Source organism: Wolffia australiana, chromosome 3 (genome assembly GCF_029677425.1).
Source record: "Wolffia australiana isolate 7733 chromosome 3, ASM2967742v1".
NCBI classification, from domain to species: domain Eukaryota; kingdom Viridiplantae; phylum Streptophyta; class Magnoliopsida; order Alismatales; family Araceae; genus Wolffia; species Wolffia australiana.
This window is the reverse complement of record NC_135837.1, coordinates 16193143-16220467: the sequence shown is the minus strand read 5'-3', so window position 1 is coordinate 16220467 and position 27325 is coordinate 16193143. Positions and strand designations below refer to the sequence as shown.

General features: G+C 41.7%; 2 protein-coding genes across 3 annotated transcripts; one reads left to right on the top strand and one right to left on the bottom strand.

Moving 5' to 3' along the window:
* Positions 1-42: 42 nt before the first annotated feature.
* On the top strand, positions 43-19531 carry SOL1 (carboxypeptidase D). Of its 2 annotated transcripts, XM_078572756.1 has the most exons (15): positions 43-296; positions 1224-1278; positions 1379-1474; positions 1718-1748; positions 1838-1894; positions 2828-2923; positions 3110-3232; positions 3366-3470; positions 8867-8913; positions 15873-15998; positions 16122-16224; positions 16377-16439; positions 18429-18512; positions 18671-18734; positions 19127-19531. In XM_078572756.1, the coding sequence occupies exons 1-15, from the start codon at positions 161-163 to the stop codon at positions 19441-19443; spliced, it is 1503 nt and encodes a 500-aa protein (XP_078428882.1). In that variant the 5' UTR covers positions 43-160; the 3' UTR covers positions 19444-19531. The 2 variants fall into 2 exon arrangements, with proteins under 2 accessions (XP_078428882.1, XP_078428883.1); XM_078572757.1 differs by lacking the exons at positions 1224-1278; positions 1379-1474; positions 1718-1748 and having other exon boundaries at positions 108-296.
* A 168-nt stretch (positions 19532-19699) lies between these two features.
* Positions 19700-20273, bottom strand: LOC144701071 (eukaryotic translation initiation factor 1A). Its single transcript, XM_078572758.1, has one exon. The coding sequence runs from the start codon at positions 20235-20237 to the stop codon at positions 19800-19802; it is 438 nt and encodes a 145-aa protein (XP_078428884.1). The 5' UTR covers positions 20238-20273; the 3' UTR covers positions 19700-19799.
* Positions 20274-27325: the final 7052 nt, after the last annotated feature.

The window sequence follows — 27325 nt, the reverse complement described above, 5'->3', positions numbered from 1 at the left end:
AACGAAGTAACTTAAGACTTGAAGAGAATAACATGAGCAGACTTTAGACTGATATAAGTTTTGATTCTTTTGCGTGTCGAGACTGTCTAGTTTCCCACAGCGCCGAGAGGAGAACGCGGATGATCGATCCAAGAGAGAGCTGTCGAGGAAGAGATAATCGATGAAAGGCAGCGGCGAACGAGCTACTATTGATGAAATTTCAGTTTTCTTCGTCTTCCTGTCCGCTGTTTCGTTTGCTTCTTTTCTACCCTTGAAGACGGTGGCCAATGGCGAGGTTTCTTCCCGAAAGATCACAGGTGAATTTTCCATCAACGATATCCCACATGGCGGCCGCCCAACTTCCGTCATTTTGAAGATCTTATTTGCGTTCTCTTGGATTTTAAGTAGATACATTGATTGCGGGATGAAGTCATTGTTGTTAACTTGGAAATCGTCTCGTGTTCCACGTTAGACCTTGCAAGTTGGTTACTTTCCTTTTTCTTGTTTGACGTCAAGTTTACTTTACAGAGTCTTATCATTAACTTCTTTGCAAGCAAATCAGTATCCGGAGTGTGATTCGTAGTTAGATCGATGTGGAAGCACTTATTTCGTGGACGCATTTAAATTATTTGTTAATCCTCTTGGATTGGGAGAAGTAAGGAATAATTGGGTGGGAAAAAGAGCCGGCCCTGTGGGAGTAAGATTGGGAGATATGACTCGGCGAAAATCGGAAAGGTGAAAGTATAATAGAGAACAAGCAATTCTAGCTCCGGTGCTCATTTTTGTGTCTGGCATACGTTTGAGCTGAACTTATTTTTCAGGACATTCATGCAAAGTTTCTTACTGAATCACACTCCTGAAGTTATTCTGAGCTAGTAATTCGAGTCTCTAAGCTTGAACAAATAGCCGTATGATTACTTTTATTTCATACTTTAAATAAATAAACGACGGGGCACGTTTTTTGATATTATTTCATCAAATATTCATGTACTCAGATACAGGTCTTTTTATTACTAGGTTTGGCGCTAAGTTACGAGTTGCTGATTTCTCAATTCATGTACTTTAAATGATAACCGAATTTTAATATGTATGCTACTATAATATGCCCCATTATGTTGGCCAAAAAACTTCGAGGCTTTTTCACCCTTGACTTGTCAGCATTCTTTGTTTAATCGGGATATTTTCAATGGACATTTTTAAGTAACTAGGTTTATTTTCAATGGATATTTTCGTGGATTATTCAGAAATGCCCAGCTGGAAAACTGGTCGACACCTTATGGAAAGATCACCAGAGATAACGTATGTATGACACATACTGATTTTTCTTTTACTTCTGTGTGCACGTTTTCTAGAAAGGTGACTAAAGCTTTTACTGGATTTTTTCTCCGAACTGTGCCAGGAAGGAATTCACAAATGGATACATGAGCAACTTGGAACTCGAGCATGCATTTAAAAGAATTAGTCTCAAATGCAGAAACATATCTAGAACTTACAGGTAAAGATGTCAAGAGTCAATTTCAAGGAAAGCAAAAAGGAAGAATGATTTTGAAATCGTTGCTTGAGTTTGTCTTACAGACTGAAAATACATGAAATTGTATAGAAAAGGTTAACAGGTGTTCTAAGGCACAGTATTTCATATTCGTTTCACATTATCCTCGATCGAATGTCATCCCAATAAATGTGTTCACTGACTGATATTCTTCCTCTCATATTGAGGGATTTTCGGGACTTATTCCAGTATCGGCCAGAGTGTGAATGGATTTTCGCTGGTACAAATATTGAAACTCGGCGGATAATGATATTTCTTAGAAGATTCTGCTTGTTTGAACTCTAACGCGGATGGTTTTGGCTGCTGTAGTGGGCAATTGAAATCTCCGACAAGCCAGGAATGACAGAACCAGAACCTGCATTCAAGGTATTGTGTTATTGACTGAGACTGCTGGAAGTAGGAATCTTTCTCCGAGTGGAATGGGGTTATCTCCATCCTATTGGGCCTATCATATCCGTCCTTTGTGCTTTCTTATTGGACATTTTAAGGGCCTTCCCTTCTCCATCTTAGCATTAGCACTATCCCCCACTTGATGTATCCCATTCATTCTCTCTAGTTGAATTATTTGTTGCTCTTAGTTCTCTATTTATGAACTTTTTCTCGATAGGGCGGTGGCCTCTTCCTGTGGCCCTATTACCCTTGTCTCCTTGTTCACGTATCTTCTTCTCATCTCTCTCATCAGCTTCTGCATGCATGATTACTCACTCTGGTGAATATTGTTTTGGATAGCACCTTCAAATTACCAGACTTGTGAGATTTCATTCTCTTTGTGACGTCAAAGACTTTGTGAGCTCAACTTTTCAGTATTATAATTACGATTAACATCTTTCAGAAAAATAAAATTAGTAAGCGATTTATTCCTACATGTTTCTGCTGTCATGGATTTATTCTGGATTAGAATCTGGAGTCTGCGAGAAGGTCTGAATTTAGTTTCAAGCTTGTTAGATGACAGTATTTTCTTTACCCACTTTAGTTTTCATATTCTGCACTCCGCTGAATTTAGCTTTGAAACATCATATATTGCATTAGAGAACCCTGTATCCGTTCAAATTTTACGAATTGGATTGCGAGAACACAATAGGTGAGCAGTGTTTTTCAAAGGTCAAAGTCATTCCTCCTGAAAATATGAAACCCAAGACCACCTCTTTTGTACCTCCCTCATTCTCCTTGCTTCCATGTCAAAACATTCAAGAATTTTGCTTGATCTTTCTTATTCCCGTTTATGTTTCGTGGGGCATTGCTGTGGACGTCTAACTGATTTTCGTCTCTTTAATATTTGCTGATTGGTAACTAGTGCAGTTTATTGGAAACATGCATGGCGATGAACCAGTTGGTCGTGAGCTACTTTTCCGACTTGCTGATTGGTTGTGCGACAATTTCATGAAAGATCCTTTGGTATCCTCCCACGCTCATGTATCATTTTCCTCAGTTATTAATTCGTCTTGGTTATACTATTCATGTTTCTTCGTTGCTACTTTGGTTTGGTTGCTTATTTCATTAGAATCTCGTACACTTTAATCATCTCAAGGACCTGTACCTTTACTTTTCCTTGATCCTGTTTATTTTCTTTGTTTTCTGTAGGCAACTTTTATTGTGAAGAATGTCCATCTTCATATCCTTCCAACAATGAATCCAGACGGATTTACTCTAAGAAGGCGTGAAAATGCAAATAATGTGGACCTAAATCGAGATTTTCCTGATCAGGTGAACGCTACACCATATTTATTTACTATTTTTGGGAGGAGATGCCACTAGTTCTTTGATATCAATAAACCTCTATATGTGGGGGATTCTCCGTTTGGATACTTCATTGCTCTGATCTGGGATTTGTCTGTAGTTCTTCCCCATGAATGATGACATGTACTTGCGCCAGCCAGAAACTCTGGCTGTCATGAACTGGATTAAAGAGCAACATTTTACGGCTTCTGCAAGTCTGCATGGGGTACCATCTTTACTCTGCTCCCATATTTCTCATTGCCATTTTTTCTGATCTGGTCATTATTTGGTTTCAAAATTGCATGATTACTATTCTGATGCGGAATGTCTTTAGAAGTGGAAGAAGCTGTTCAGAACGATTTCCATAAAAAAATTACAATGGAGACAGCGTTCTTCTCTGCTTCTCTTCCTCCATTCGGATGCTAGTGCACATGCTCTAAACACCTATAATAATCCACGCGGATTAAATTTTTTTAACCGTTTAGAAAACAATTACATCTTTTTTTCTTGTTTCAAGCGTCTGCTCTCTTTAAAAAAAAAGGTGTGCAATTCGATTTTAAGTATCTTATTTATAACGGCTGAAACCTACCCATTTTAGCAAAGAACTATTCACTAAAGGTACCCCTTAATGAAATTGCTGGGTTGTTATCTTGTCCAAGCTTTTCTATCTGCTGGATAAAAATTCTTCTCAAAATTTGATTTAGTGGTCCGCATTTAGGGAAAAGAAGACATTCTCTTTTCCTCTTCCTCCCTGTCCAATTGAAATGGTCCATAAATATACTTTGAGTTGAGGAAAGTATCTTCTCGTCATTGTCTAAAAACCTTTGGGTGGTTTCCACTTTGTTGGGCGACTGCCCTCCTTCAATTATTATTTTTTTAATTGAATGTCTTCTAAAGAACTGTCCTATTATTCAGTTGTAACTCTGGTGGGAAAGGTGGCTTTGATGAGGTGTGGGAACCAGAACTCAAATGATCATGAGCATTTGTCCGATTCGTGCATCTGTCCCTTGATAGATGAAATTAATCCAATCTAAATTGAAGTATACTGCCAAGTGCCGCATACATGACCCATCCAGTACTAGATTGATCACCTAGAATCATCACTAGTAGATTCTTTCAAGTTGGACTCTCTCTTTCCATTGTCTTCCTTTGATTCACCTTTCCAAATAGTTTTAATCATATACACAAATGCACCCCTTTCAACCGACTGGGTGGGATGGATAAAAAGATAAATTACATCCCACTTTTTCGCGGTGCTAGTGAAGGGTCTTCCCGAAGGCCGCAACAAGGGGTCAGACAAGGATGCCCTCTAGCGCTACTGCTCTTTGTCTCGGTCGTGAACGCCTGTGCCATAAGCACTAGAGATTCTTGCTCCAACGGGCTGCTGAAAGGTTTTCAGACCCCTAGTTTCCTGGCAGGTATTCCTCTACTACAATATGCGGACCATACCACGTTTTCCATAGAGAGGTCGAGGGGGAGGCTAAGAACATATCCGTCCTACTAGATCTTTTCGCAGATTGTTTGGGACTACATATTGTTGAAATATTATTGTGTAGTGGGCTCATTAATGTTCCACTGTCTAATGGGCCCTTATTCTGACCCATTTGACTAATCTTCTCTCCCTCTTCTATAAGAAGATATATCAAACTCTAATGGGGTAAAATTTTCTACTTTTTGCTCTGATTTCTCAATATGAGTTTCTACACGTATTAGTCGCGCCAAATCAGCCTTTGTTGGTTTTGGATTATCGCAAGAGAAAGTCCTCTGTTTCAGTACCTTAGGGACACCTAGTGGTATACTTCCCGTGAGATATTTGGGTCTTCCATTAACAGGGGCTCATATCAAATCCGCAGATTGGCATCCAGTGGTGGAGAAGGTAGAGCAGAAATTGGAGGGATGTTAAACCAGAGTGATGTCGAGGGGGAGGATGACTGGTGGTGCTGCTACACATGTGCTCAGCGATATCCACCTTCTACCTCTTACCGCTGAAATTACCGGTGGGGGCCAGGAAGTGTCCGCAAGGTATGATGAGATGATTTCTATGAAAAGCTCAGGATCGGAGGTGGGAAGGGGGATGGCCATTGTATCGTGGGATATAGTGTGCAGACCTATTCATTTGGGGTATTGGGAGTACTGAAATTGCAAGCTCTCAACCTATAATTACTGGCCAAGTGGGTGTACATACTCATGGGACCAGATACATCTATGGCTGCATGGGCATCGAAAGACATATATGGATCAAGCTTGGACTAGGAGGTTTGTGCAGTTCCAGTCCGAACGGTATCCGCATTCTGGGAAAAGCTGAGGCATGTGTTTCCTCAAGTCCCGGATTTCTGTGAAGCCAAGCTGGGAGATGACACGACATTTTGTTTTTGGCTAGATGCATGGTCCACCCGATGAACATTGAAGACAGAATTCCTGTGCCTGTTTGCCCTTGCACAGACCCCCATGCCACAGTTCAAGAGTGCTGGGATGGCGTATGGACCCCATGTCTGGGTGACACCCAGTCTGACTAAAGAGTGGAAGATTTTACAAGGATGCAGCAGATCCTATTATACTTACGTCTGCTGGGAGGGACGCATGATGGGTGGATATGCACATCCTCTGTTCGAGATGCTTATACAAAGCTCAGCGCAGACACATAGGGGAAGACCTGATGATCCTCCGTGCGTGTCGCATCATATGGCAACACAAGTTCCCCGTTAAGGTGGGATGTTTCTGTTGGCTGCTCCTTCGACGAAGATTAGTAACGAAGGATGTCTGGAGGAGATGGCTCCCAGAAGCTTTGGCAGAGTGTGTGATGTGCACAAACGGTGATGAGGACTGCATCCATCTCTTCTTTGATTCCCCGAGCCATATGGACCCATCAGCCAATCACAGGGGTGGATGTCTCTGTGGAGGCCTTTTGAGACTCTATACAGAGTGGTACTCTCAGGGGGCAAGAGGGGCAGGTTTGACCCTTTGCAGTGCTCTGGGCACTACAGCTGCACAGGAGCAAAGTCATTTTCAACGAAACAGGAAGCAACAATGGACGCTGTGGTACAAGCAGCTGCAGATTTTTCCTCTGCATGGTTTAAAAGCCCGTGGCCAAGGCTCAGGCAGCCTTTTAGGCCTTACATGTACTTAATGATCATATCTTTTTTTCTCATTGGGAGGTCAACCAATTTTGTGTGATCTCCCCTCCATTTTTCTTCAAAAAAAATGACCTTCACCTCAAGCTCATCCTCATAAGTTGAGATAGAGGTTGACTGCTGTTCAGTGAGCCCAATATCTCACAGAGCTGGTAGATGTGGAAGGACTCATGAATGTGAAAACTGGCATATTGAGATTTTAGGCCTGAAGATTTTATTTGGTCGAAATATTTAGGACTTTGATTATCATTAGACGTGCAAGTGAAAAATCTCCTATGTTGAGGCCTAAAATTTATACCACCACGTTATTTAAGCAGAGGGTGTCTTTAGTGGCTTTTACTGCGTTAGATGAACTATGATAAGACTGAATATCATTCAGGTTAAATCTTGAGATTCTTTTTTTTAAGAAAACAGGGCAGACCACCCGGAACCGGTGGCCCACCTGATACTATTAAAAAAACAAAGTCATGTACACATCATTTACAGATATGACTGCACGGCCTGTTTTTATCCCCCTACACCCCAAAAAGACACTAGCGCCACAACATTGTATATGCCACTCTCAACTGAAGCCTTTCCTCCCTTCAACACCACTTCGTTTCGGTGCAACCATAACGCCCATAGTACTGCGAGAATTCTCCCCCACTCCATTCTGCTCGGTATCTACCAGTCGTGACTGATGCCCAAAAATCGTCGCCTGAGGATATATTCACCCCTGAAATCTGCTGCTATGCCCATACACCCTGAGCGAGATGACACGTGAAGAGAAGGTGTGAGCAGTCTTCCTTGCCCCCAGCACACAAGGGGCAAATGACGGGCTCTGCTGGTGCCCACCTCCGCCGATAGACCCTTGTGACGATTTTCCGTCTCCTCAACAACGAACAGAAGAGTCTCACTTTAAAGGGAATCTTTAGTTTCAACAGTATGTGACATGCCTGACTGACTGCTGGGTCATCCCTTGCTACCCCTCGAATCTTCAAGTATGCATCCTTCACTGAGAAAGGTGGCCCCCGCCATACCCATCCATCTCGAGAATCCGCCGATGGGCTGAGAGGGAGGAGGATCTCTTGCATCCCCAACCGGAGGTCCGATAATGTCTCAGAGAGGGTTGGGACCCAAGCCCCGTCCCAACATTTGCTGACTGTGGCAATTGGGTTCCTTGTCAGAGCAAATAGTCTGGGAAACTTCAACTTCAAGGGACCTTCAACTTCAAGGTTACATCTTGAGATGATTTTGTTCTAAATCTAAGTATTTCAAACTTTATCACAAAAGTGATCAGTTCTCAGGGACAAATGATTGAGACAGGCCAGGTAATCTGATAAGATCCTTGAACAATTAATTCGAAACACGCCGTATTGGTTCACAATAACCAAATATGGAAATGTAGAATCAAGAAAACCACCGAATGAATAACATTCCACCAGAGGTGGAAATCGTCTGATACAAGTGTATGGAAGAAAGAACAGCAAACCAGGATCTTAGGATCCGATATCTGGATGCAGGCCTCTCCTGCTCTCCAGCCTTTCCCGCGCGCTGGCGAGCCTTCACTTCTTGAATCTCGATGCTTCTTTAGGCTGGCGTCCTTCTTTATTTATAGGGTGGTTATTACCCATGTAGTTGGGCTGACGTGGCATCACTTTGAGCGATTGCTCCTTCTTCTCTTATAAGTTCTTGGAAAGAACTTATCATAATCTCACCATTTCCTCAGTGAAGATAATGCTATATCTTTTGCTGTATATGAATGTTCAGAGAAATGAATAGCCTACTTACAAATTCTGGCATCTGGTATCGGAATCAGAGACCTGGACTGATAATTTTGGCATGGTGCCCCTATTTACGTGAAACCTCCTGTCGATATTGATTATTCCTTGTTGTTTTGGCACGTGTGGCAATTAGTTGTCAATTATAATGTTTCTTTGTTCAAATGCATATATATTTTAAGGAAATCAGAAAGAAGTTTCTGAAAAGGTACAAACCCAACTATTGTCTTGGTATTTCTTGAGAGGTAGACACATTGAGTTTTATTGTTTGGAAGAAGATCCAAGCCTGGCATATTGCACCAAGAGCTTTCTATGTATCCTAAAAGGTGTGATAGAAGTTTTTCAGAGTCAAGATTAGAGGGGGCGTAATTAACTTTTAGTTGCTTCTGTGAAATACATAGTTTGAAAGTTTCTTCTTAGACATTTGAATGAGGCTGAAAGTTATGTGAAATACATAGTTTTCAAACGGATACATCTTTTAAATGACTTTAAATGACTTATGGTGCTGTATGATGAAACAATCATCAAACCAGAGTTCCTGAATACTTAATCTCTTGGTTTTCTAGATATATCCAAAACATGTCTAACAGAGGTGTACAGAAAATTATTAGACTCAGAAGATAAGGTGCCGACTCTGATATCACTGTTTTGAGTGCTCTTATTATTATGCTTACATTATCAATATGCTATTTTGATTAGTGCTTTTCATCAGTGACCAATGATTTTTGTAGGGTGCTCTAGTTGCAAATTATCCATGGGATGGGACTCCAGATTCAAGGTGATGACCTCAAACTTGTCTGTTAATGGAAGCTTAAGCTGCTTCAGTTCATTCTTGTTTTAAGTTTTTGCCTCTGCATTAGGATGATCTCAATCAATATATTGATAATACCAATTAAATTATCTATTTTGGCTTTTTGTCAAAGCGTATGATGAAAGGGGACAAGGATCTCTTCGACAATCTGAGTTCTTGGACCCCAGTGGTACCGCCACCTTAAAGATACCCTAAGGAAAGGAAACCTCGATTCTTACTTAATAGAGAGGGAGAACTCATCTTATTAAAGATACACTATGGACCCTAGTATCTGGCCCATTGATTCAGTTCACCTATAAAGAGAGACATCATATGGGCCTAAATAAATTGGGCCCCTATGGTTACATTAGAAAAAAAACTGGGGCTAATAAATCTCAGGCTGACCGTTTTTATCGAGAAGAAAATATAACCTTGATATTTTAATCAGGTTATTGTGCAAACGAATGATTATCTGAATGAGGGATATTGGTTATCTCCAAGATGACTTCTTGAATTCCTAGAAATGATTATTGCAAAGCGGCAGTGCAATTGGACAATTAGTGTTTCTCATAAACCTTGTATGTCGTATTATCTTTACTGTGTTAAGAGGTATAGCTGATAGCAAGGGCACTACTTTGTGGACAAGGTCCCACATAATGTGTTTGGGCCACTTATCAAGTGAGTGGCCCACTGACACGGAGTAAAATAAGTCATGCGGGTCACTTATAACGTGTGGGATACTCGCATGAAATAGACAAAGGAATGAAATATAAATAAACTGACATAACCCTGATTTATATCCTTCAAGTGTTCCATCTGCATTAGACTTTGGGACATGTATCCATCAGTATCTAACTAATTTCTTACCATGCAGTAGTGGTATTAACTCCCAGGTTTGATTCTTACCATGCAGTAGCCTTTCTCCATTCTTTACTGCCCAGTGACTCTTCCCATATCTTGGGAACAAATGTGAATTCAAAAAAAATCTGTACTGTGAACTGAGGTTACCTTATGAGATATGGTCACCCAGAGAATATGTGATTTAGTGTCTGCACAGCCTCACTCCGTTGCGTGTAGCAGTTGGCCACCCATGTTCATCCTCATCTTAGATGTTGTTGGCTCTGGTTCTCTACATCACTTTGAAGCAGTTATTTCTGATGGTTCCTTCTGGGAGTCAAGTTCTCCTTTGACATGATTGCACATGAATCAATTTTAAAGATATGATGAGTCAGAGACTTCTCTGCTTTTAGCTTGCCTCAAACATCTTGCGGTGTGACATTGTACAATGTGATTGATGTGTCTTTGATAAGTTCTTTCCAAGAACTTATAAAAGGAGAAGGGGCAACCGTGCAAGTCATGCCACGTCAGCCCAACTACATTAGGGGATAACCACCCTATAAATAAAGGAGGACGCCAGCAAAAGGGATATCGAGATTCAAGAAAAGTCAAAGGCCCGTCAGCGCGCGGGAGGGCTGGAGAGCAGGAGAGGCCTGCGTCCAGATTTCGGATTGAGAGATCCCGGTTTGCTATCTTCTCATTTCTCAATTGTACCAGACGATTCCCACCTCTGGTGGAACGCTATCCCATTCTGTGGTTTTCTTGATTCTACAATTCCATATATGGCTATCTTGGACCGAACGGTGTTTTGTCTGAATCGTTATTGTTCACGGATCCTATCAACTGGTATCAGAGCATTGATCCTGCGACATTTCAACGCCAAGAGGAATTTCAGACCGATTATATCCGCTGAAGAAAGTTTACTTCGATTATCTGACAGTTTCAAGAAATTGGGTGAAAGTAACCGTTCTTGAATTTTCAAGAAATAGTATTCTGGTTTATTACTTCAGGAAATCCTTCTATCATTCCATCCATATTACAATTGATAGAGTTCGAGCAAGATTTGTATCGAAAATTAACTGATTCTTTGATTTCAAGAAATCGTCATCAGATCATCCTTACTTTCATGAATCACGATACGATTACTCCAACAATTATCAGAGAAGTCCTCTGGAGAAATTTCACTGTTATTGATTCAGTTTATTTGGTTACATCTGCATGGAAGGGTCAATGGAAAAAGGAAAAGGTTTACTACAAGAGCAACCTGACACCGCCGACATTCTTTCAAATATTTTGATTCAATTGCAGTCAATGAATTCGAAATTAGAAGGTTCAACTCAAGCTCTGAATCAACAACAAGAGGAACCCAAGAGAAGATGTGCACGAATACCAGTCAATCAAGAAGCATATACAGAAGGAAAATCAGAATTTCGCAAAGGAGATTTGCCATACTTCAATGGGGCAAATGCTCAAGGATGGCTAAATTGTGTGGAAAGATTTTTTAAGGTACATCGCATTCCTGATTCTGAGAAACTTCATTTAGTATCTTTGCATATGGAAGGTCCTGCTCAGGGCTGGTTCATATACACAAGAAAATTTTGGATTTGATCACTGGTTTGTATTTCGGCAATATTTTGAAAAAAGATACAAACTCTCCTCTAAATCACTTTGTGAAAGATTAATGAATCTACAACAGAATGGTTCAGTATCAGATTATAGGTCAGAGTTTGAAGACCTAGCTGCATTCTTATCACATTTACCTACAGATGTGCATGAGACAGCGTATCTCAGGGGCTTACAACCAGACATTAGATCAGAATTGAACAAATATCGACCATATGACATACAAGAAATAATGGATTTCTCATTAGAAGCTGAGAGCAGTCTACAGGTACTGGATAATAGAACTGTAAGGAAGACGAGCACCGGGAGAAATTCTAATCCAAGCAACAATTATCGTCAGGGCACCCCTTATATTCAATGTGGCAAATATCAGAATAATGCGCAAGTTTCACGCCCTTCTGCTCCAATCATAACAACGGACCAAGCAAACAAGCAAGGAAAGAAGAAATTTACTCGATTATCCACAGAAGAATTCCTTCAGAGAAAAGAGAAAGGCTTGTGTTACAGTTTCAACGAAGTATATACCCCTGGCCACAAGTGTCAAAAGAAGGTGAACATTTATATGCTGCAAGAGGAGGAAGAAGAAGAAGACGCCCAACCTGTCCCAGAAGAAGACCTCATGCAACTAGACGAAGATCCAGCAAATTATGGAATCCTTATGGCAGTCCAGCCTCAACCCAATTTCCTTCCTTATAACTTATAACACACATGGTTCTTTGAGGCTATGGGGATTTCTCAGAGGTAGGAAGGTGAAAATATTGATCGATGGGGGAGCTTCTTACAACTGCATCAACAACAATCTAATCGCTCAAATGAATATTCCAGTACAACCTTATCATAAACTTCATATAGTTCTAGCTGATGGGTCATACAGACAGACCACAGGACTTTGCACTAATGTACCTTTGCAATTCCAGGGAATTTCCATACAACAGAATATGATTCCGTTTGAATTGGGAAAGTTGGATATCATCCTAGGCATCACTTATCTCAGATCCTTGGGTTGGTTTCACTCTAACTATGACCATCTTATGTTGAAAATTTTATGGCAGGGGCAAATTGTTACTATTAAAGCAGACCCAGAGTTAAACGGGAAACGACCCTCTTCGTTTGAAGATGAAAGGGCTAATGAAGATTGGATAAATTCAATACGACACGTGCACTGGATAAATCAGCGACACCTCTTTGCCACAGCCGAGGTAAAATCTCTTGATCCTGCTTCATATTTGCATGCATTACAGTCCAAATTTGCATCGGTATTTAAAAAACCAAGAGAGTTACCACCTTCTAGAGATTGCGATCATAAAATTCATCTTATGCCGGGATCCACACCAATCAACATGAGACCTTACCGATATTCTTACTTGCACAAAAATGTTCTAGAAACTTTGACACAAGAACTGCTTGATATGAATATTATTAGATCATCAAATAGTTGTTTCTCAAGCCCAGCTTTATTGGTTAAAAAGAAAGGAGGTTACAGATTATGCATCGATTACAGAGCTCTGAACAAGATGACCATTCCTAATCGTTTTCCTATACCAATTGTGGATGAATTGTTGGAAGAATTACAGGGAATGTCTACTTTTTCGAAATTGGATCTCAGGTCTGGCTATTATCAAGTAAGAATGGACCCTTCAGACATCCACAAAACTGCTTTCAAGACACACCAGGGTCATTTTGAATTCAATGTAATGCCTTTTGGACTTTCTAATGGCCCAGCGACATTTCAATCCCTCATGAATACAATATTTAAAAAGTACTTACGGAAGTTTGTACTAATGTTCTTTGATGATATTCTAGTTTACAGCAGAGATTCAAGTCAGCATGAAGAACATCTAGTCACCGTATTTGAAGTTTTAGCCCAAAACAGTTTACACATCAAACCAGAAAAATGTCAATTTGGTAGAAAGTATGTGGAGTATTTGGGGCATGGAATATCAATTGCAGGCGTATCCACTGATCCTTCAAAAATAGAAGCCATTTCACAATGGAAGTCTCCAACAACCATTAAACAATTGAGAGGTTTTCTGGGTTTAACTGGTTATTACAGAAGGTTTGTCCATAAATATGCGGAGCTTGCTCTACCACTTGCTACTCTATTGAAAAAGAATTCTTTTAGATGGTCAGATGAGGCTGAAATAGCTTTCAAGAATTGAAAAGCAGCATTGTCATCAGCTCCAGTCTTACAATTACCTGCTTTTTCTCTACCTTTCTCCTTAGAAACTGACGCATCAGGTCACGCTGTGGGAGCAGTCTTACTACAAAAATCGCATCCAATTGCGTATTTCAGCGAAGTTTTATCTCCAAGAACCAGATCTAAGTCTGCATATGAAAGGGAGTTGATAGCGGTGGTGTGGGCTATCCATAAATGGAAGCACTACCTTATGTTTCAGAAGTTCTCTATATATACCGACCAATTCAGTCTGAGATTTTTATCTGAACAGAAAGAAGTTCCCTTACATTATCATAAGTGGTTATCTAAACTGCTTGGTTTCAATTTTGATATTCATTACAAGACATGAAAGAAAAATATAGTAGCTGATGCCCTCTCCAGATCTATAAATGAAGAGGAGGGAGGATGTTGCTCACTTACATTCACACATTGGCTAGACAAGCCCACAATCTATCAAGAAATCCTTCAAGATCCGAGGCTTTCTAAAATCAAGAGCACATTAGAGCAAGAGGTTGAAGCAGTTCCAAATTATTCTATTTGCCAAGGCCTCCTTTGCTAAAAAAATCGTATTTTGCTTACTGAAAATTCATCTTTAATACCATTGGTCTTAAGAGAATTTCATGATTCCAAAATAGGAGGACACGGTGGATTCAGGAGAACTATTAAAAGAGTATCTCAACAAGTATTCTGGAAAGGAATGAGGAAAGCGATCAAGATATATGTAAGTCAGTGTCACATATGCCAACAACACAAAGCATCGACATTATCTCCAGCCGGATTATTACAGCCACTTCCTATTCCTGCACAAATATGGGAAGATATCTTTATGGATTTTGTAGAAGGCTTACCAATATCACATGGGTTTGATTCTATAATGGTAATTGTTGATAGACTAAGCAAATATGCACATTATTTAGCAGTCAAGCACCCATTTTCAGCAAATTTGATTGCAGCATTGTTTACTAAAGAGATTGTTAAACTGCATGGAACTCCTAGGTCAATCATTTCCGACAGAGGGAGCTTGTTCACCAGCAATTTCTGGAAGGAAGTTCATAAACTACAGGGCATGGAGTTAAAATTTAGCTCTTCTTACCATCCAGAAACAGATGGGCAGACTGAAGTCACTAGCAGAGGGTTGGAATGTTATCTTTGTTGTTTTTCCTCAGATAATCCAAGAAAATGGAGCCAGTGGCTTCATTGGGCAGAATATAACTACAACACTTCTTTCCATACATCCATAGGGACATCCCCATTCAAAGCGGTCTATGGAAGGGGTCCCCCCTCCTTGCTCAGATATGGTTCTCCAGCTTCCCCTTTTGACTCCATTGATCAGCTATTAAGAGAAAGAGATTTAATGCTCACAAATCTCAAAACACATTTATCTAAATCCCAGTCCAGAATGAAAGCTCAAGCCGATGAACATAGAAGAGATGAATCCTTCAAAGAAAACGAACTGGTTTATTTGAAAATTCGACCCTACAGGATGAAGAGTTTAGCAAGAAGGACTTTTGAAAAGTTAGGCCCGAAATATTTTGGGCCATACAAAATTTTAAAAAGAATTGGTCAAGTTGCATATCGCCTAGATCTACCAACATCATCGACATTGCATCCTGTATTTCATGCATTATTATTAAAACGAGCCTTGGGAGATTCATGTACTGCACAATCTCTTCCTCCGTTTCTAACTTCAGAGCTGGAATGGCAGGTTTCTCCAGAAAGCATTCTCCAAACTCGGCAAACTTCAAAGGGGTTAGAAGTGCTAGTAAAATGGTCCAATTTACCGTCCTGCGAGGCAACATGGGAAGATGCGCAACTACTCCACAAATCGTTTCCTCAATTTAAGCTTGAGGACAAGCTTAAAGTCCAAGCAGGGAGTATTGATAAGTTCTTTCCAAGAACTTATAAAAGGAGAAGGGGCAACCGCGCAAGTCATGCCGCGTCAGCCCAACTACATTAGGGGATAACCACCCTGTAAATAAAGGAGGACGCCAGCAAATGTACCAGACGATTCCCACTTCTGGTGGAACGCTATCCCATTCTGTGGTTTTCTTGATTCTACATTTCCATATCTGGCTATCTTGGACCGAACGGCGTTTTGTCCGAACCGTTATTGTTCACGGATCCTATCAGTCCTCTTCTCAGCGCTCTCGTTATCCTGGTATATTAACGATAAACCATCCAGTTTTGTTACCTTGTTCATGAATACTATTCTAAATTTTACCTCTGCAATTATCATCGTACATTATTTCATTTGAATTGTCATTATACTTAAAGAACTGTCCAAACCGATATTGTTTGCATATTATTTCAGGAAGGAATATAATGCGAGTCCGGATGACAAGACTTTCCGTGAAATGGCCAAAGTTTACAGCCTTTCTCACTTGAACATGTCCATGAGTGCTGAATTTCCTAATGGCGTGACAAACGGTGCCCATTGGTGAGTTTCATAAAGAATCTTACTCTCGTAGTTTTGAAATGCTCCAATTGATTATCCAATCTACTGATGGGTGAATGATGTTGCCACATATGTGAGTCATGAATAGCTTCCTTACTTCTTTAGGTACCCAATTTATGGAGGCATGCAAGACTGGAATTACATTCATGGTGGGTGTTTTGAATTGACTCTTGAACTTAGTGATATTAAATGGCCCAAGGCAGCTGAGGTTTGTTCTATTTTCTGCAGTGTCATATTCATCGGATATTAATGATACTAGCTGATTGTACATGATTCCCCTTTTAGAAATTTCTAAATAGCCTCCAGATTTCTCTTTATTGAACTACTTATATCTCCCTCCCTCCTACTATATGTTTGCAGCTAGAGGCTATTTGGATGATGAACAGAGTGAGCATGCTGAATCTTATTGCGTGGACCGTCAAGGTAAGATTGATCTAAGAGTCTTTTTAAGTCATTTGACAAACCGGTGAGTGTTGTTATGTTCTCAATAGCTAACCACTAAGTCCCGAGTTTATTGACGGGACGGTTTTTTTGTCGGTGGACGAAAAACCGTCCCGTCCTTCGTCCCTGAGCTAAAATCGGACGTAGGACGGGACGAAATTAGTCGCGTCCCGCCCCGTCCTTCGTCCACGTCCGGGACGATCCAGAACTATATTCCCCTTGTCAATATCAGTTCCAAATAACACATGGGTATTTCCCCAATGGACATTTCCAATGTTTTATTCTATCATGTTGAACTGGGTTATGAGCTATGTCAATAGCACACTTAATATCACAATAAAGTACAGTGGAACTGTCATGAGTTATAGTGAGCTCCCACAAAATACCCCTGATTGAAAGAATTTCACAAATCCCTTTTTTCTACTGCTCTAAGGTTCCATCGAGAACCTATCATAATACAAAGAGAAATCACCAAAATACACACATGTGGTCTGATGTGCCCATGTGTATTCAAATTAAGGGGGTGGAGTTAGGGCCTATAAATAAAGAATGGGAGGAGGGCAGTCATTGATACCCTTTTTTAGACTTCAAGTGGGAGATCCTCCTGCTGCAGATCTTGAAGAAGGTCAAATTGACTGAATTCCTTTTATGACGAGGGAGGCATCGATCCGTCTCTCATCGGATATCATTCTCAGTTCTCTAATATTGCTCTACGTCTCATCCACAGATAAGATAATTGTGTGAAGTCTTCGATTTATGAAATTTTTTTGTCAATCTTGTCATAGAAGCTTCACAAGTTTTTTGTCCTTGTGATCACCTCTTCTTCATTGTGTCCTCAGGTCTCTGCTCAATCCCTACCTCCTCCATTCGTTCTCTTCCCTGACCATTCCCGTTCTCCTCTCCATCCCCAGAACTCTCTCATTCGTCTCCGTCTTTGACCCATCCATCTCTATCCAATTGAGGTTTACATTATGGGAGTCACATCGAAGAAAAACTTCTGGAGAGAAATGTATCAGTATTCAACAAATACGCACTTAAGGACTTTCAGACTGAGCTTATCGGTTGAGTTGTGTATTTGCACAAAGGCTGTGCACCCAAAATTTCTGGGTTTCAAGCCAGCTCCCATTTTGACAAGGGAAAAAACTAAGTAATGAGGTCTCGTAAACTCTTATTATAACCAAGAACTTTTGGGGGCAAGCAATTGATCAGATGGACAGTTGTTAGCAAAGCCTCTCCCAGAAAATATTTTGGTACTTCTCGGTGAATGACTCTAGTCGTCTCGACAGCATGCCCAATCTTCCTTTCAGCTACGCGGTTTTGTTGGGGTATGTTAAAAAATGCCAACTCATGGATAATGCCGGTAGTCCAAAGGTACACCCACAATTTTGCATTGAAATAGGCTCTTGCATTAGAACAGAGAAATACTGATTCAAATGATGCAGAATTTGAAAAAGAATATAGAGGACTTTAACATAGATCCAACAAGCAAAAAACCTTGTATCCTATAAAGATCGATTGGTACTAGCTGCCACATTTTCCTTGCTCCCTTGCATTTTAAAAGAGTAGCATGCAGTGGCAGGTAGTCGTACTGGATTTTAACATAGGTAGCACAGATTGATTTGAGATCTTTTTTTTTTGAATTAAAATACTTTTGAGTTATGACAAATATTTTGATTTGAGATCTTTACTAGCCGGCACTAAGAAAGTTGTTTAAGAGGGTATGGACAAATGTCATGTGTAAAAAAAAGCGGAGAAGTTTGCAAAAATAAAATAAAAATGATGGAAGTACATGGCAGTCATACTTCAATTGTATCCAAAATAGACAGTATTTAGAAATACATTTTGGAGGGAGCTTGATCTTCCAGATTTTTATTTTCAGCGTATTCTTCCAGCCGTTTTTTTGGTTTTTAATGTTCTTTTTTTCTCTGATAATGGTATTACAGGATTGATATTTATTCTCTTATCTTTTAGGCCGGACTGCACGGAAGAATTGTATCGTCATCCACGGGGCAACCCTTACCAGCCTCTGTTTCAATTAAAGGGATAGATTATAAGGTATGCATGTTTAATGCACCAAATTATACCGATTGAAACTAATGAATGCATGAACTTGTAGAGATGGACACTGTTTCCCCAAAGTCCCCTAAATAATGTTAGCGTTTGATACTTCTTTCTTAGCACAAAACCCCTTAACCTAATCCCGGAGCTTTCAGGTGAATGCTAGCTTACAATTCGGCGATTTTCATCGCATGCTTGCTCCAGGCCAGGACTATGAAGGTTTTATTTTTACACTTCCCTATGATTCTTTAAAGATAATCATTCTAACCGAATACTTTCTCCCTTCTGATACCTGGGACCATATTAAAACCTACATATTTTTCTTCTGAACCATATCAAAAATTTCCAAAAAATATGGTCATTGAACATTTTTTCACGTTTATGGAAGATGTAATCCCCACAAACTTTTGTAGCAGGGATCATATAAAAACCTACACACGTGATTATAAATCATTTTAAAACTTTCCATTTGTTCTTCTCCAGTAATCCCTGTGCCCTGAACATTTTCCCACTTATACGGAAGATTATGATCCTCATTGTTAATTAGCATAAACATGTTGTACGCTACAGTAAAAACTTAAAGAACAAGTTTAAACTTTGTTTCCGTGCAGTGACAGCGTCGAAAAGTGGATACAAGTCTAAGACCACTCGCATCACACTGCTTGAAGGGGAAGCCATGAACTTAGACTTTGTTCTTGAGCCTGTGGATGAGATGGGCAGCAAATTCAGCCTCATTTCACCCCTCAATTGCCTATGCAACGACAAGGGGCGATGGAGCCCTTCAGATTCTTTCAGAGACTTCTACTTACCCCTGCTTCTTGTGACTCTTACCTTGATTCTTCTCTGGGCTTTGCTGAGGAGAAGGCAGATCTCAAAATTCATCCGCCGCAGACACCCCAAGAGGGTGCCCCAGGTTTCCTACGCATAGTAGGGTTCCTCGCAGTCCAAGAACAAAGATCTGATCTTGTTGTATTTGTAGAATAAAAAGTGTTCAAGCTAAAAGTTTTTCCATTCAATTTTTCAAATTGCACTTCTTCCTGACTCGTTTGTCAGCAAAGAAAAAGGTTTTCTTCCCTGCCCTAATTATATCAAACAAAAAAACTACCAAGGTATTAAACATCCGATGCCTGTTTAGGGTTTCTATTAAAGCAAAGGGTAATCAATATAATTCGAGATATCTGTCGGATCAGAAAACAAGTATACGATAAACAATGGAGGTGTTACACAAACCAGTCTGCCAAGACGAGATTATCTCTACACTCTCCCCGCTTTCTCAAGAATCCCTCAGATCTTGTCAATATCCTCGTCCTCGAACTCGATGTAGTCATCACCAGCACCCTCATCTTCCTCGTCGAGCCCACCGGCAATACCCTCGTTGAGCCTCGTGTTCTCAGGAAGCTCGCCATACGCCTTCAACAAACGAGCTTCATCCGGCATATACTTGAGAATCACATCGGCCTTATCGTCCTGATAATCGCGAAGACCGACTAGCACGATGTCTCCAGCGGCGATCCATACCTTCTTGTGCATCTTCCCTCGTATGTGGCAGAGTCGCTTCGTCCCATCGATGCACATCGCTTCACACCTTCCGTTGCCGAGCATGCGCAAAACCTGCGCGTACTCCTGCCCATCCTCCTTGAACACGAGCTCACGCTTGTCATCGTCTGCCTCGTTCTTCCCTCTCTTCCGATTCTTCCCTCCCTTTCCCTTGTTCTTCGGCATCTTCGCAAAAACCCTAGATTTCTGATTTGCTCGATCTTGGAAATTGTTCCTGCCTCCACATTTATAGTGTTCTTCGCGCGAGGCGGTGGGCCGCTCTGGAGACTGCCACACGAGTTCAACGGCCTAGATCGATACACGTCATCGCCGGCCCGGCCTCATGATAATTTGTTACAAATTAGGAAAACAGGAAATCTGATTAAAAAATATTTTCCCGCTCCGAAATCAACGCAGTCGGGAAGCTTTGAAACCATTTCAACGGTTCAGATCGGAACACGTTATTTGGTCTGGTCCGAACCGACATGATAAGTCATAGAATTTTTAAATTGTGTTGAAATGTCAAAGAAAAAAATTTCCATAGAAAGTTTTGCTATAGACTTCTACTGTGGAACTTTCAAAGCAAAATAATAGATTCCAAAGTAGGCTTTTGAGCCCATTTTGGAAAAAAATTTGATGCCCACATTACAACTTTGGCCTCCTATCCTTGCATGCCAATCGGGTTTGTACTATGCAGAACAGTGGCATCTAGTTGCCTCTTGGCCATGCCTCTTTGCGGCCAAAACACTGGGATTTTGTTGCCATGTTAGAGGCAGAACACTGGGATTTGTTGCTTCGTCAACATCAGAACACTGAGATCTAGCTGCCTATAAATTAATGCAAAACGGTGGCATTTGGTACCTCTTGATAACCAAAACACGGGCATTTGGTTGCCTCTTGGCAGCCAAAACACTAGGATTATGTTTCCCTATTAGAGGCAGAACACTGGGACTTGGTTGCCATGTTGAAAGCACAAACTGGGATCTAGTAGCCTTATCAATAGCAGAACACTGAGAACTAGTTGCCTCTAAATTAATGCAGAACAGTCGCATTTGGTTTCCTCTCGACAGCCAAAACACTGGGATCTTGTTGTTTGTTAACATCCAAAACACTAGAAATTTAGTCCCATGTTAGGCACAGAACACTGGGATTTAGTTGGCTTGTCAACAACAAAACACTGAGATCCAGTTGCCTCCAAATTAATGCTAAACGGTGGCATTTGGGACCTCTTGACAACCAAAACACTGGCTTTTGGTTTCCTATTTTCAGCCAACACACCGGGATTTTGTTGCCCTGTGAGAGGCAGAACACTAGGATTTGGTTTCCATGTCAACATCAAAACACTGATATCTAGTTGCCTACATAGTAGATTAAGCCATCATTCAATTTTGGATGATGAAACCTAAATTACTGTGGAAGGTAGTTCTTATAATGACTGTGGAATCTCAGGGGAAATCATTGTAATGATTCAATGGGAACTAGGTTCTCAATGCTACTCGTGGAAAAGAGAGAATTATTATATTCCTTTCTATATTAATAAGAGAGGATTACATGCCTTAATATATGCTAATGGCAGTAGGATTAGAGAATTAATCCATGTGGGAAAAAATAGAGAGAGAGAGAAAGTGATAGTGGATTAGGTCTAAAGGGCCTTATATAACAACCCCCCCACGAGCTAGAGCATATAGATAAATCATCCCCAGATTGGTACTAATCCTATCATAGGAGATTCCTGACAGGCTCTTGGTGAAGATGTCCGCAAGCTGCTGAGATGATGCGACAAATGAAGTCGAAATGATCTCTGCTATTACTTTGTCACGAATGCAATGGCAGTCCCCTTCAATATGCTTGGTCCGCTCGTGGAACACTTTATTTTTGCATAAAGATAGCAGCTTGATTGTCGCAGTACATAGTATAGGAGTTAGAGAGTCTACACCAAGCCCTTGTAACAAAAGTTGAAGCCATACCATCTCTCGAGCTGTGGAAGCCGTGGGACGATATTTGGATTCCGCACTAGAGCATACAACCTCCTTCTCCTTCTGAGAGCGCCATATGACCAGATTGCCACCAACATAAGTACAATAGTCAGTAGTGGATTTGTAATCTCTCAGGTCTGTCGCATATGACGCATCAGAATAGGCTTCAACTCGAAGATGATGATGGCATCGATAAAGAAGTCCTCTCCCAAGCACACTTTTGATATATACAGGTACTTGTAATGTTCTTGTCTAATGAACTTGACATGGCTCCTGCATAAATTGGCTAAGGACACTAACCGCATATGCAATGTGGGGCATGTCACTATGAGATGAATGAGTTTCCCCAGCAATTGTTGATACTGGTCAGCATGAGCCAGGAGTGGCAATTAAGTATCCCAAAATGATTGACGAGACTTCATAGTAGATGATGCTCGCTTGCATCCCATAAGTCCCGTTTCTTGGAGTATATCTAGGACATACTTTCTTTGGGAGGGAGAGAGAGAGAGAGAGAGAGAGAGAGAGAGAGAGAGAGAGAGAGAGAGAGAGAGAGAGAGAGAGAGAGAGAGAGAGAGAGAGAGAGAGAGAGAGAGAGGGTTTGTCACCCTGATAAGCAAACTCAATGCCGAGGAAGTATCGAGGAGTCCCCAAGTCACGCAAACTAAGATGTTGCATGAGATGGGCCTTGGTGGCCCTAATATCCTCGTTGGCGCTGCCGATAATAAGCATATCATCCACATCAACTGCAAGTATGATAATACCTGCATTACTGCTCTTGGCGAGCACTGTAAGATCAGCCTGACACGGGGTGGAGCCAAAATTCTTGAGAAGTCTGCCAAATTTGGCAAACCACGCGCGAGGACTCTGGTTAAGGCCATAGATTGCCTTTTTCAGATGACATACCTTGGATGACCCTCCTGGAGGAACATACCATAGAGGTTGCTCCATGAAGACTTGCTCCCCCAAATCGCCATAAATAAATGCATTAGACACATCAAGGTGATGCATACTCCATGCCTGGTTAACTGCCAAAGAGAGAATTACTCGGATGGAATTGAGACGAACTACAAAAGAGAAGGTTTCTATATAGTCGATCCCATATACTTGGGTGAAGCCATGAGCAACCAATCGAGCTTTATGTTTGGCAACTGACCCATCAGAGTTGTGTCTGAATGTGAACACCCATATGCACGTTACAATATTGGCATCCTGTAGACGAGAGACTAATGTCCATGTGCCCTGTGAGATAAGTGCATTTATCTCAAGATCCATGGTGGCTTTCCATGAAGGTACCTGTGGTGCCTCACCATACGTCCTGGGTAATGACTCAAAGGCAATGACCAGGGCAAAGGTGTGGAAGGAAGGAGAGAGGCGATCATAGGAGACAAAGTTAGAGATATAATGTTGAGTGCACATACATATACCTTTGCGTAGGGCAATGGGAAGGGAAAGATCATTTGTGGTGGATGTTGAAGAGGCAGGTATTGAGGCACTATCAGGGACTAGCGGATCTGCATCTAGCGCCGGTGAAGGTGAAGAAGCTGGAGAGGCAAGTGTCGAGGCACCATCGGAGACTAACGGATCTACATTTGGCACCGGTGAAGGAGGCTGAGCCATGGATGATCTAGTGGGAGCTGATGAATTAGATCGTGGACAGATGGGAAGAGAAGGGGGGAATCCATTAAATTGAGCATAGGAGAGAAGCCCGGTGGAGGTGTTACAGAGACACGAGGAGGAGTCATTTCTGGAGAAAAGAAGGGAGACTCCTCATGGAATGTAACGTCGCCTGAGATGACATAAGTCCAGGTATATGGAAAATAAACACGATACCCTTTTTGCGTCCAAGAGTAGCCAATGAAGACTCTTTTTTGAGCACGAGGGGCTAGTTTAGAAAGAGATAAGGGTTGATCTTGGACGAAGGCACTACAACAAAACACTTTTGGACGTAAAGAAAAAATAGTGGTATTCGGATGAAGACAATGAAGTGGGATGTCGTCATTGAGGGCTGAGGAGGGGAGGAAATTTTGGACATATGTGGCAATGAGAATAGCATCCAACAAGAGATATTGAGGGACATGCATTTCGATAAGAAGTGTGCAAGCTATGTCAAGTAAGGAGCGGTGTTTTCATTCGGCGATGCCATTTTGTTGTGAGGTGTGAGGATATGAGGTTTAATGAATTATATCATGATCATTAAAGAATGTTTGAAGTGAGGTTTGAACTATTTCCGAGGTATTATCGCTACAAAATATTTTTGGGGTAGTGGAGTATTGAGTTTGTACCTCATTGAAGAACTGGATGATTGTAGAGGAAACTTTGGAGCGATCGTGGAGAAGATAGGTCTAGCTGACTCTGGTATGGTCATCAATAAGGACTATGTAGTACTGATGGCCAGTAATAGGAGTACGCGAAGGACCCGAAACATCACAATGGACTAGGTCAAACAGAGAAGATGTGGGTGGTCCATCATGGCGTGGATAGGAGGAACGATAATGTTTCCTTAATTGACATGAATCGCACAACAAAGGAGTGAGAGAAGGAAATATTTCTTTAAGTTTTCAAAAAATGGATGTCCCAAGCGTTGATGCCACGAAAAAAAAGATAATTATGAAGCAGGAGAAGATAAAAGTGCCCGACGACTAGAAGGGATGTCATCGGAGACAAGTTCGTAGATCCCCCATCCATTCTTACGACCCAAGCCAATCCTCCGCTTGGTATGTAGATCTTGGAAGGTGCAATAAGTAGGAAAAATATTACAGAGCATTGGAGGATATGGGTGATGCTGCTGACTGAGAAAAGATTGGCTGAAAATTTGGGGACATGGAGGACTTGGGTAAGAGGTAGGTGTGATGAGGGTATGATATTGCTGAGGCCTTTGATTGGACATGTCGGACCATCGGCAATGGTGATAGAAGGAGATAGCGAGGTTGGTTTGTATGATGAAACGATGGAGGATGTGTTGGTCATGTGTTTAGAGGCCACTAAGTCAATAATTCATGGCGAAGATGAAGAAGCAAGAAAGGCGTTTGTACTAGACGTGAACAGAGCAGATGTCGTGAATCCATGATGAATGAGAACATCCAGATAGGCCTCTAAATTTCTAGAATGCATCTGACTCAGCTGATGTGAGTGTTACTGAAATGCCAGTAATGGGACACTTGATGGCGAGGGTGGAATTTGATTAGCTGAAATTTCCACCGCTAGCTGGGCTGATTTCGGTTTCATAATCTAAGTGATGTCAGGAGCACAATCTCTAGAGAGAAGAGGACCCCTAATCTGGGAGGAGATTGACGGATGTAGTCTGCCAAAATAGGCGCCAGCTATCAACTCCGGGTGATAACGCTCCAGCGCTCACAAGTCTGTCGTATGGCTGGTAGACATCCAATTCTTGAATTATTACCTGGAATTTCCCAAAGTGAGCTTGGAGGTAGATTCTCCTTGCTTACATTAGAGGAATGTTTCAAAGATTTCCATTATGCGACACTGTTGCTTCGATTGGCGTACATGTTCTCCAACATTGTCCACAGTCACTTTGTCGATTGGATACGAGCTAGGGGCTCAGCGATTGGCTGTTCAATGCTCTTGAATATCCTTGTTTATATGGCCTAGTCAAGCTGATTCTAATTTGCATATGCCTGTGATTTCATGATGGGATGTTCTTCCATTAAATGATGACCTAGGTTGTGAGCCGTCAGGAAATGCTCAAATCCCGATGCCCATGACCCATAATTGTGTCCATTGAAGATATACGCCAACCGAGTGAGTTGCGCTGTGATAGAATGTCGTGGAGCACCTTGTCTGAGCGGAGAAAGATCCAAGGTCAATGGGTTTGAATCATTTAGATGATCCATACCTCAAGACTTGGCGAAGGATTATGGTTCAAAGATGATTGCCGACTAGGAAGATCGCTGGAATCAACAGCAAGGGCGCTAGAAGAAGGCCTCAAAAACACTGGGAGGACCGATTGCCTTGGAGTAGAGCGGTGGGGTAGCAGGATGTGACGACGTTGCAGAGTTTGACAATATGGCAGCAAGGCATACTCCTACGGGAGCGACGCAAGCAGCTGCGACGGACGCTTGGGCAGTTGGGAAGTTGTAGAGAAGCTATAGTGGAGGCCGCTACGAGGCCGCGGTGGAGACCATGAGAGGGCGTGGCAGAGTTCTCGTTGGTGGCTGCGGCGGAGCCTTCGACGACGCTGTGACAGAGCCCAGGCGGGGCCGTGGTTGAGCCCTAGGCAGTCGAGCCAGCGGCGGGTGGCCGCACTGGAGCTGTGGCGGCGACTACGGTGGATCGCTGCGGCGACCGCGGTGGATCCGCGGAGACGACTACGGTGGAGATGCAGCAGGGTGCTGCAGTGGGGTCGCGGCGACGGTCACGATGGAGACACAACGGAAGCCACGAAAGGCCATAGCGGAGGCTGTGGGAGGCCGCAGGAGGCTGCGGCATGGCCACAAGAGAAGCGACGAGCAGACGAGGAGTTGCCATAGGGCAATCTTATGATTGGCGAGGAGGAGGATGGTGGGGAGACACGATCACCTGATTGAGCTGGCGAGGAGTGGCCGGTGAGGAGGATGACTATTGAGGAGGATGGCCGGCACTAGAAGGACAGGTGGCACCTGAGAGAGATGTCGGCACTGGAAGAACGGAGGAACCGACATCGGTTTTTATAAAAAATATTAAATTTTAGGATCAATCGATGATCTGATACCATGTGGAAAGGAGAGAATAATTGTATTCCTTTATATATTAATAATAGAGGATTGCATGTCTTAATATAGGCTAATGACGGTAGGATTAGAGAATTAATCCACGTGGGACAAAAGAGAGAGAGAGAAAAAAGGATGGTGGATTTGGCCTAATGGGCCTTATTTAACACTACTTGAACGAGCTGTTGGCGCCTGAGGTCTCTTGTGTGACATGCAGTGATATCACTATTGTATTTTTTTCCTTTGTGTCATGGACATGGGTGAGTGGGCTACGTGTATAATTGAGATATTTATGCAACTTCTCTCCAATAAACTCTTCTAAACTCTCAACCTTACACATATAAAACCCCCTTGGGTGACGTCCAGGGCACGACTGGATTGGTCTACAGCACAACCCTTGGGTTGGTCGTACTCGGTACCATATTTTTGTCAATAAAAAAGAAAATAAAGAGAATGGGAAAGCAGAGATCAGGAAAGGGAAGAGAGAAAGGAAATGAAAAGAAGAAAAGTGAGAGAAGGGAAGGAGATTAAAGAATAGGAAAAAGAAGATAATGGAGATGAAGGGAAGGTTATGTAATCTAAAATCCCAAAA

Bases quoted from the DNA above. Each gene is read 5' to 3' on its own strand.
- SOL1 (XM_078572756.1), top strand. From the start codon at position 161: ATGAAAGGCAGCGGCGAACGAGCTACTATTGATGAAATTTCAGTTTTC. The intron at 297-1,223 runs GTGAATTTTCCA...TGGATTATTCAG, and splicing joins TTCTTCCCGAAAGATCACAG to AAATGCCCAGCTGGAAAACT. The intron at 16,440-18,428 runs GTAAGATTGATC...CTTATCTTTTAG, and splicing joins TTATTGCGTGGACCGTCAAG to GCCGGACTGCACGGAAGAAT.
- LOC144701071 (XM_078572758.1), bottom strand. From the start codon at position 20,237: ATGCCGAAGAACAAGGGAAAGGGAGGGAAGAATCGGAAGAGAGGGAAG.